This window comes from Maylandia zebra, linkage group LG1, assembly GCF_041146795.1.
Source record: "Maylandia zebra isolate NMK-2024a linkage group LG1, Mzebra_GT3a, whole genome shotgun sequence".
NCBI classification, from domain to species: Eukaryota; Metazoa; Chordata; class Actinopteri; order Cichliformes; family Cichlidae; genus Maylandia; species Maylandia zebra.
Window position 1 is genome coordinate 28837211 of NC_135167.1, and position 10261 is coordinate 28847471.

The 10261-nt window shown below is 41.2% G+C and overlaps 2 protein-coding genes and 1 long non-coding RNA gene across 3 annotated transcripts; 2 read left to right on the forward strand and 1 right to left on the reverse strand.

Moving 5' to 3' along the window:
• The first annotated feature begins 547 nt into the window (after window positions 1-547).
• LOC101482050 (uncharacterized) lies at window positions 548-2770 on the forward strand. Its single transcript, XM_004557917.3, has 4 exons — window positions 548-662; window positions 1190-1367; window positions 1443-1657; window positions 2397-2770. Exons 1-4 carry the CDS (start codon window positions 639-641, stop codon window positions 2733-2735), a joined length of 756 nt encoding a protein of 251 aa, XP_004557974.2. The 5' UTR covers window positions 548-638; the 3' UTR covers window positions 2736-2770.
• A 357-nt stretch (window positions 2771-3127) lies between these two features.
• On the reverse strand, window positions 3128-7762 carry LOC101482338 (hyaluronan and proteoglycan link protein 3). Its single transcript, XM_076884457.1, has 6 exons — window positions 7509-7762; window positions 6698-6859; window positions 6397-6619; window positions 6156-6301; window positions 4667-4969; window positions 3128-4236 (listed from the first exon to the last, which is right to left on the reverse strand). The coding sequence occupies exons 1-6, from the start codon at window positions 7609-7611 to the stop codon at window positions 3941-3943; spliced, it is 1233 nt and encodes a 410-aa protein (XP_076740572.1). The 5' UTR covers window positions 7612-7762; the 3' UTR covers window positions 3128-3940.
• A 615-nt stretch (window positions 7763-8377) lies between these two features.
• On the forward strand, window positions 8378-9989 carry LOC143418755 (uncharacterized). The gene is made up of 3 exons (XR_013098773.1): window positions 8378-8719; window positions 9368-9449; window positions 9624-9989. It is a non-coding gene; the product is annotated as an uncharacterized LOC143418755 (long non-coding RNA).
• The last annotated feature ends 272 nt before the right edge of the window (window positions 9990-10261 follow it).

The following is a 10261-nucleotide window of genomic DNA, read 5'->3' on the forward strand; positions in this document are numbered from 1 at the left end:
AATTTAAAGGATAACCAATTGCTGCTATATTCATAGAAAAGACTGGAAAAGGCTTCAGGTAGTTCTGTGAGCAAGACGGACAGTGACCAACAGTTCAATGCAAATATTGTTTTAGCTAGCAACTAACAGTTATTATGAGCCTTTTATATTCATAGGAGGTTAACTCTTCTGTCTGGTAGCTAATTGGCTTACAGGCAACATATCAGATAGGCTGATATGTATGCTATCATAACACTGGAAATTGTTTGCTTATATTTGTATTTAACATAAGAGAAGCAAAAGAGTAACTTTAACCCTAAAAATGGTTAGCAGTCGGTGACAAAGCTGGTTTATAAGCCTTTAGAAAGATGTGGGCATGCTGAATAATGTTACCTGCATGTTACTACAAACTGAGCATCACACTAAGAGGCGAGTTACATCAAAGGTTTTGACTGTAACAAAATAACTATCATTTCAGAGCACCGACGCTTCCCCTGGTCAGGTGAACGTGAGGATGACGAAAATGAGTACAAAAATGTTAATGTGTACAGACAGACACTTCAAAACCAGAGGGAGGCAGCAAAGCAATATAAAGGGTGAAAAACTGCAGTGAGCTCCCCAAAGAAGAAGAGCAGGCCTCAGGTAGCTCTGTGAGAAAGATGGACAGTCCCAAGCAGTTAAATGTAAGTATTTTTATTCTAGGCAGCATTGATTATAAGTCTTTTGCCTTCATAGCAGGTTGACTGTTTTCTATTTGGCAACTAACTAAGTGTCATTCAGCTTATCTAGCAGGTGGCTAACAATGAAGCTAGTCATTAGTCACAGGAACTGTTTGTTTGCATTTTTCTTTTTTGACCTAAACAAGGTCAAAAAAGAAAAATGCAAACAAACAGTTTGCATCTCTTAAACAAAGAGATGCAAAGGAGTAAGTTTAACTCTGAAAAAGGCTAGCAGTTGCTGACAAACATAGTCTAAGAGTCATTAAAAGTGATTCAACTGCAATCAGAATTACACATTTTTTCCCCTTGCATTGGGCACATTAAATAACACAAATTAAAACTTTATAATTCCACATTGCTGTTTCCAAGTAATTGCATTTCTACTAAGCTTCCTTGCTGTCGTACCTCCAGCAGAAATCAGGACTTGTTATTGGCTGCCCTTCTTCGTGCATCTGATATTTTCGGATTAATGACTTTATTATCTGTTCCAGTTTCACGTGTCTATCCGGAAGGGATCTTCTATTCCTGCTCTGCAAAAATGCAACACTTGCTGTTCTCCAGGAAAATTTCATTGTCCGTTTTGTTCACCTGAAATTTTCAAACCCACAAACCGCCCCAGTCTTAGGATCCACTTGGACAGCCATCAAAGGGAAGCCTTTGAAACTGGAAGTATGTTTCAGAACTTTAAGTTTAAGTTAAACCAACTCATTCCTAATCATGATGTTTACATCTTTTCTGTTTCAGAATACACCTTCCACAGGTGTAGACTCCAGTGCAGAAGTCAGGCGCATTACCACTGTTTGTACTGCAAAGCCACAGTGATAAGAAGGAAAACTTTCCACAGTCATCTGTCATTTTGCAGTGAGCAACAACAGAGGAGGGTCCGGAAATTATCCAAACTACAGGCTGAATTGACACAAAGATTCCAAAATGACAGAGGGAGCCCTTCATATGACATGGTGAGGGTGTGATGGTGTAGTGCTGCACATGCTCTACGTTAAAGCAGATATGCATTATCTCTTAACAATGTTCCTAAATATTTAGTGTGCATGTCTATAGTTTTATTAAATACTTTGTGTGTGGTCTAGTGGAAAAGCTGTAGCCACTTTAGAAAGAGACTCAGTCACTTCCAATTGGTCAGCTTGTCCAAACAAAGCAAACCAGCATTTATTAAAAACATCAGGGGGACATCCAAGAAATTTATAGATGGGGCACAGCTCCCCTTCTCTGAAGGAAAAAGAGATGGCCCAGAATGAGTGGATGTCTCTGATATTCAACATTCATGATAACTGGGGCTGAGGGGGTTGAGAGAATGGGTTTCATTTTAAGATTTTTACAGACCTTTAATTGTAGTAGAGTACCTTTCTATTTATATTAATAAAATCATGCACTGCCAGCCATATATCAGACAAGCAGCAGTCACCTAATACCCATTACCTTCAACCAGCTGCTTCTGTTTCATTGCTAAATTTAAATATGCTAACATCGGTTGAAGGTCCCACTGATTACCACAATCCTTATGGCGAGATGTGAACCCTGCACATATTTAAGCTATTTGCTTAATAGCTCCAAATGTTTCAGTGTGTTCTTTCAACGTTGTTGATGTGGAACCAGTTCTACCAATTGAGCATCAAACCAACAAAAAGGAAAGTCATCCAAGAGATTTTAATTGGTTTAAAAAATGTTTTATCTTTACAGGAGAGGGATGTGAACGGTAACGGCATAACTATCGTCTCAGATTCAGAGGGCCAAGATTCAGAGGGCCAAAACAGCCACAGAGCCAGCGGCGGCCATTCTGTGTCTCACAGTTTCACCAGATCAGGCAAATGTGACACTGGGAGGAAAATGAAGAGGAGTACAGAGATGGACTCCTCTAAATGTCACAAAGGAGTACAGACAGACACTCCAAAACCACAAGACTGCGATGAGTATTACTTTATGACCCTCACGAAAGTGTTTAAGAAGTTGGCTCCTCAGAAAAAGGCAGGGGTCAGGATGAAAATCGAGCATCTTCTTCTCGAAGCTCAATTTACATAGAGAAGAGCATACCGTCTTTTTTATTTTTATATATATATATATATATATATATATATATATATATATATATATATATATATATATATATATATATATATATATATATATATATATATATATAAATAAATACAGATTTATTTATTTTGATTGCACATGAATTACTTAAAGAAGTGGAAGTGATATGTTTTCTTTTTCACTGTGGACAAAGCCTGGAGTGTTTTGTGTCTTTGTGCCAGGCTACTGCATCTCAAATGCAAACTTACAACATGACAATTATTTCAGTATTTAATATAAATGTGTGCGAATTAGCAGGATAGTTGAATTCAAACACTTTTTTTTTTAGTTTAACAATTAACAGACTTATTTGTTGAGGACAGGTGGCATGCTTGAGTTATACATTCAAACACTGAGCAGCAGCAGAGAGACAAAACCAGATGTTCTGTATGAGGATCTTTATTTGTAATAAATAGGATATATATTTCCATTAAAAAAAATCAACTAGACGGCTCCTTTGCTAGATTTTGAGTTGATTGTCATGTGCTTCAGATACGATGTAAGTACAACTTGGTGAGACATCACAGTAAATGCTTTACGTTCATATATGAAAGAGGAAATCAGACAGCAACTTTGTTGAATGTTATTTTCCTTCTCCCCAGGTTTTCGTTTTATATTCCTGCTGTCTCTCAGCTATAGTAAAAGTGAAAGGAAAAAAAATGTTTAAAAAGTACAGGAATGCTAGTATTTGAGCTCTGAATCCTCGTGTCAAATATAACGAGGGATTTTCTTTTTACTATTCTGTTGGAGTATTTAAAGCTCCATAGCGTAGTGGTTTACATATGGATCCAAGAAGTGAAAAAGCTCTACAAAAACTGCTAAATCAAATGTGCAGTGCTAGCTGATGTGGTGAGCCCTTGTTAATGAAGAAACAGCTGAAAGTAGTTTTATTCTACTTGAATAATTTCAGTGGTAATTATAAGTAAAATCTGTAGTAGCTCACATGGAAAGAAATGTATATGAGTTTAGATTCTTTCTTTTTTTTTAAATGTTGTAGCATTAAAGTTTCTTCTGTTCATCATCTTGTGAACCTGTAGATGTTTTGCAGACTGCAGAAGTGCACTCGTCTACAGTGTTAAGCATCCTGTTGGCTATAATAACAATTTTAAAAAATATTTAAATGTTATGGCCCACCAAGGATGGGTGGAGATCTACACTCTTTCAGTATCTAACTTGTAGCAGTAGACTCCATGCTTGTGCTGCGGAGGTGGGAAACCAAAGCTGCGTACCCCTGGCTCAGACGGACCACAGTTACTTCGAGGTCTGGTGATGGGATAGCGAACGCTTCCATCGGCCAGCCAGCCGGCATCACAGCGGTCAAGCCCCGTGAACTTCCACGCAGAATACAGCTGTCCAACTTTGGCAATCTCTGCTCCGTCCTCCTGACACGCATGCTGAGCTTCAGTCAGGTTCATCTTGTGAGAGGACTGAAGGTAGTAGACTCTCCCTTAGAATAAAACACATTTATTTTGACAGTTAGCTGCACAGACGTGTATCAGACTGCTATATAGCTGCGATTTATCACCCATAAATGCTAATGTGTATTTGTACTTGAGTTTCTGTAAAATTAATTATGATGAATTAGAACATTCAGTTAGGTCATTTATTCATACACTATATGTATAAATAAATGGAGGCTCAAGTAATGAGTCTTAGCACCTTTAAAGAGAGGGATAATGGGAATCTGTGCCACTGTGCTCTTCAGAAATGAGGGTGTGAAACTGCTAAGTAATGGATCTGCTAATCTTTGTCAGTGTGGGCATCTTGACATGTCACAGTAAGGAAAACACAATTACACATCAGGAAATGGCCACTCAATATCACTTTAGCTTCTCTGTGGCCTTGTTGACCTCGCATCACCTTCTGCTTCGCCTCACCTTGGAGCAAAGAGGAGAAACAGAAGACATCGTAGTGATTAGGGTAGAGGTGAAGTCTATCGTAGCGGCGGACACCCGGGGCGAGGCGGGCTCCCCCGCAGGGCTCCCTGGACTGCGTGATCGGATACTGGACTGTCCCATCAGCTAGCCAACCGGCATTGCACCAGTTCATTCCCTCTTTCCAACACTGGAAGAGCTGTGTGATGGTGGCCACTGTCGAGTCCTGCTCCTTACAGGCTTGCTGGGCTCCCAGGAAGCTCAGATGGTAACGACCATGAGGGTGTTGGTAGGGAAACACCACACCTGGGTGGAAGATTCAATCAGACATCAGAATATCTATGTGGACTTCAAAGTGTGTCAAGCTTTCACTGCTATTGTTATTTCAGCTATTGTTACTACTTTGCTTACCAGGTGATACTACACTGGCTTGTGGGGTTTTTGTTGTTGTTGTTTTGTTTTTTTGTTTTTTTTTAAATTCCAGTAAGTAGGTTTGCAATCATCTGCTCTTACTACAAACTACAAAACGGAACACTTTGATCTGCAACAGTGGGAAATCACAGGCTACTGGGTCAGCTGAACCAAACAGATGAGTGGTTAAAGTTAATTGTGTGGTTTTCTATGGCAACTCAATTTGGAAAGTAAAATGTTTGTCAGTTGTTTGCAGGGGGTTTTTTTTTCTTTTCTTTTTTGTCTTTTTTTTCTTTTTTTTAAATTGATTATTTATTTGCAAATGTAAGCAGTCTGCTTTTATAATGGATATCCACACCAGCGGTCCCCAACCCCCGGGCCACAGACCGCTACCGGTCCGTAAGTCGTTTGGTAACGGCCGTAAAAGATGAGGCTCGGATGCGAAATTTCTGGTTTTCAGGGTTTTTATGGCCTGTATTTATATAGCGCTTTTCTAGTCCCTAAGGACCCCAAAGCGCTTTACATATCCAGTCATCCACCCATTCACACACACATTCACATACTGGTGATGGCAGCTACATTGTAGCCACAGCCACCCTGGGGCGCACTGACAGAGGCGAGGCTGCCGGACACTGGCGCCACCGGGCCCTCTGACCACCACCAGTAGGCAACGGGTGAAGTGTCTTGCCCAAGGACACAACGACCGAGACTGTCTGAGCCGGGGCTCGAACCGGTAACCTTCCGATTACAAGGCGAACTCCTAACTCTTGAGCCACGATCGCCCCATTTTTATCGGTTTTTAGCTTGTCAGAGGGTTTTTTTCCGACGTTTTTATCGTTAACTCTGTTTCTCTGGGAATTTTCCCTTGTGTTATGAATAAATCATCTTCTTTTTGGTACCGGTACCGGTTTTATTTTGTTGAATTTCTCCGCGACACCTTAATGACCAGTCCGTGAAAATATTGTCGGACTTAAACTGGTCCGTGGTGCAAAAAAGTTTGGGGACCGCTGATCTAGACTCTACATGTCGCAGCTTTCATTCACGGAAGCAAACAGGATAGCTGAAGGTGTAAATGCAGTACCTTGTAGCTCTAGGTGAACCACTGCGCTTTGGTCCTCCAGTCCATCCACCACAGTACATCGATAGCGACCTGTATCATTCAGCCAGAGTTTATTCAACACAAGTGCAGCATCTCCTGGGAAATCCTGTCGGAGCTGCACACGACCCCTGCCCGACAGACAGTGCATGTTAATAGTTTAAAGAAAAACATGGTCAAACAGTCAGCGATCAGGTTATCGTATTCAGTTGATCATATCTTTAACCTGAAATCTCCAAAACTTCGGAATCGAGTCCCAAAAGCCACGATCACATCAGTCTCCTGTCCCCCAGCGGCGGGCAGCCAGGACCACTTGACCCGGACCTCCCTTGGTGAGCTCGGCACAGGCTCATACCAAAATCTGCATTGTAGGGTCGCATTACCCCCTCTGACCGAAAGCACTGATTGCTCAGCAGAGTCCACGTAGAGTTTCATACCAATAAAATGAACTGCAGAATAAATACAGATTTAACTTATCATACTAATTTTATATTAAAAGGTTAGGGTCTGAGCAATAATGTGCATACGTTCGTTGTTGCCGCTTTCATTGAGGTAGTCACCGTAGAAGAAGCTGTTTTGGGTTGGGGGGGCAGCCGGGGCCCAGTCTGAGAGAACCAGGTGAGCTATGAACAACAATACAGTCTGGAAGCACCAAATCATCATCATCAGTGTCTGCACAATCCTCAAACCTGCGAAGAGAAAAAATATTAGCTAATTAATCATTAAAGGTCATGGAGCAGGATGGACAAGATCAGAAATGAGTTCAGCAGAGGAGCGGCTCAGACTGAGCAGCTTGGAGACAAGGAGAGGCAAGGCTGAGGTGGTTAGGGCATGTGCAGAGTCGGGATAGTGGATATAGTCGACAAAAGATGTTGAATATGGAGATGACAGGGAGGAGGACAAAAAAGTATTTGTTCTCGAGGGTTTTTTAAAAAAATGAAGACTCTGCTTGCTGTATTGTGAACACTGGATGTTATAATAAAGCAGCAGCAGTAAAGGAAAGCACGATACAATTTTAGCAGGTGTGCCAAATGTAATGACCTCACTGTATATAGTTTGCTGTGTTTATACAGGGAAAATGCGTTTTCACACTGCGGGACTGTCACTTAAAGTGACTTCAGTGTTTAGATGTAACAATAGCCATTAATGTTCGTCACAGTAGTTTTCTCGTTAAAAAAAAATCTGGTAATTCTTTGTTTTTACATTCATCAGGTCCCAATCAGCCCAAATATCAAAGAGAAATTAAAAATGCAGGAGGTTAAAGCTAACAAATTATATCTGACGTACAGTTGTTATAATAATAATAATTATTATTAGATGGCTTTCTTTCCCACTTACCGCGAAATTGTCTGCGTGGTTTTTCCACCTCGTGTGAAAGGTCTGATGTTGGAGAGCTGGAGGCAAAGTGATCAAAAATATTCCCAGGATAGTAATACCGCATTTAGCTTCCCCTCGGTCTCTGTCGATGATAAAAAACAGGTGCAGCTATGGGCCAGTTAATAATGATGAAGAATGTCCTGACCTTCTCCCCGAGGAGTGTCGGGTCGTACCGCTGCTCTGATTCTTAAGCACAGTCATCAAGCTGCTGGAAACATCCCCGTGTGTGTCTCTTTGTGCAAGCTGTGGTAGGTAGGGCATCTGCGGTTCAAGAAGACCTTCAGAAATTACCCCCACCCCCGCAAAGTAAGCGCAGTTACAGTGGTTTATAGCTTTAAAGGAAAGTTAAAGATCATCGTGATTTTGATGGAAATTTAGCCTTTTATGTTACGCATATTATTCTACTATTGAGTAAAGTCTTTGTGGAGGCTCTATAAAAAATATTAAGGTCACCACAGTAATACACTTCAACAGGAACGGCACATGGGATCGCTGAGCGGCTGTTTGTGGAGGAAAACTCTTTGAAAGCAGATACTTGTTATGGAGGGCAGCAGCATTTACTAGAAACACTAGAAACACCGTAATCTTTAAAAAGAGCTCCTTTTATGGTGTGGAAAACATGACCTACACAGTCACATACAGCAGACACAAACAGTGAAGAAGTATCATGTGTTACGGTGTGTTCACACCGAACGCGATAGAGGCAGGCAGAGCGTCAGGCGTGTAAAGTCAATGGAAAGGCGCGATGACCCGCGATTGCGGCTCCCGCGAAAATTCGGACGCAGATTTGCGTCGCGAAACGCGAAAACGCCTGAAACGCGCGTGAGTGTAGCGCGTTTCAGGCGTTTGACTCGCGAAAAAAACCACGCGCGTGAGTTTATGTGTTGCATTTTGTGCATACACGCGTTTCGCGTCCCCCGCTCGAGTTGGAAAAATCTGAACTCCAGCGTCAAATCGCGCCGCGACAACCAATCAGGAGCCTGGTGACGTGGCTGTTACCTAGTTCAAAGGGGCAGATCCAGCCAAAGCCCTTTATTCTTCAATAGAAGGAAGGCTAATCAATGCCGTAGCAAACAACCCGGAGCCATACGACACCAGCTGCTTTCTGGACCGAGACAGGAATATAAAGGACCGAGCTTGGAGGAAGATATGTAAAGAGATCGGGCAACCTGGTAAGTTCATTCATTTTTCTTAAGTTTTCTCTAAAGTTTTCACTGACCCGGGGAAGCCGCACAAAAGCTAGCAAGCCACCGCTATTTTCCCACTGACGTACAAATACCGTTCTGCTTTTAGGCATGTTGTCATTTAAGAATATATTTTATTGTTTATTAATAAACAGCACACAGTGGTCCCGCTGCTCATCCGTCACTGCCTCTTTTTTAAAATTTTCTTTTTCTTTTTATTGCACCGCATTCTGCAGCCTGATTGACAAATCTGCTCCGTGTCGTCTCCTGCGCTTGCCAAATTTATCATGTTTGGTTTTGATAACCATCACGTCCAATAGAAAAAACAGCACGAAGACACCCATAACTATGAGCCTCATTCGGAAATAGACACCTGCACCGTGCACGAAAGTGGCAGGCAGATGAAGACAAACGGCGGCATAATAATACTTTTACGTTTTGCAATCTACAAAGGTTTGCACTTTGAGAATCAATTGTGAGAACTGTGACCAATGTTCGTGTGTGTGGAAAAAAGTGTATAAAGTGCGTGGCCAGGGGCTAGTTATTCTGACAACCCCTGCTGCAATAAATGAGGGACCACTGTCTACTCTATGATTATTATATTCAACCTGTTAACATTTAATACTATATTGATAGAACCAACTGATTCTGCAGCAGAGCATCCCCTGTTGCTTCTCCTGGCTCCCCAGTCCCTGAGCTCCTGCTGCTGCACCCACAGGTATGTACAGCAAGCACTGATACCTTTTTAGTCGGTGGGATTCCCTTGTGATCACCTTTACTAAATATCTACAACCAATCTGATTATATCCTGTTTTTGTTTTTTTTTCTCAATGTTGAAATTAAAATCTAGTAGCAGCCTTCTCATTTCTTTGTGTTTTGTGCTGTTTTACAGGCCCACAGGGGAGGACGGCTCCGAGGCAGATGAGGGACGGGTCCCAGGACGGTCCATTGGTGGTGGAGCTGGCCACCCTGGTGTCCCTGAAGAGGCCACACCAGTCTCCAATGGAGCATTTCCTCCTCAGCCTTGTTCCTGCTCTGGAGAGCAGCTGGTCCTTTTTATTCCTGTCTCTCTGTAAATACTTATATTTTATATATTTATGTTTAATGTTTTTCTGTTTGAGAATTCTAATATTATTTCAAATAAATGTTTATAATGACTAATGTCTCAGTTCTACTACACAGCAAATGTTGGCACACAACTTGACACATGTAGAATTTATTTCATATTATACTAATGACAAAATATACTAATACAGTGGGATGCAGAAGTTTGGGCAACCTTGTTAATAGACATCATTTTCCTTTATAAATCGTTGGTTGTTACAATAAAAAATGTCAGTTAAATATCATACACGAGACACACAGTGATATTTGAGAAGTGAAAAGAAGTTTACTGGATTTACAGAAAGTGTGCAATAATTGTTTAAACAAAATCAAGCAGGTGCATAAATTTGGGCACCACAAAAAATAAATGAAATAAATATTTAGTGTATATCAATGTGTGTGTCTCCTATATGATATATGGGGTGC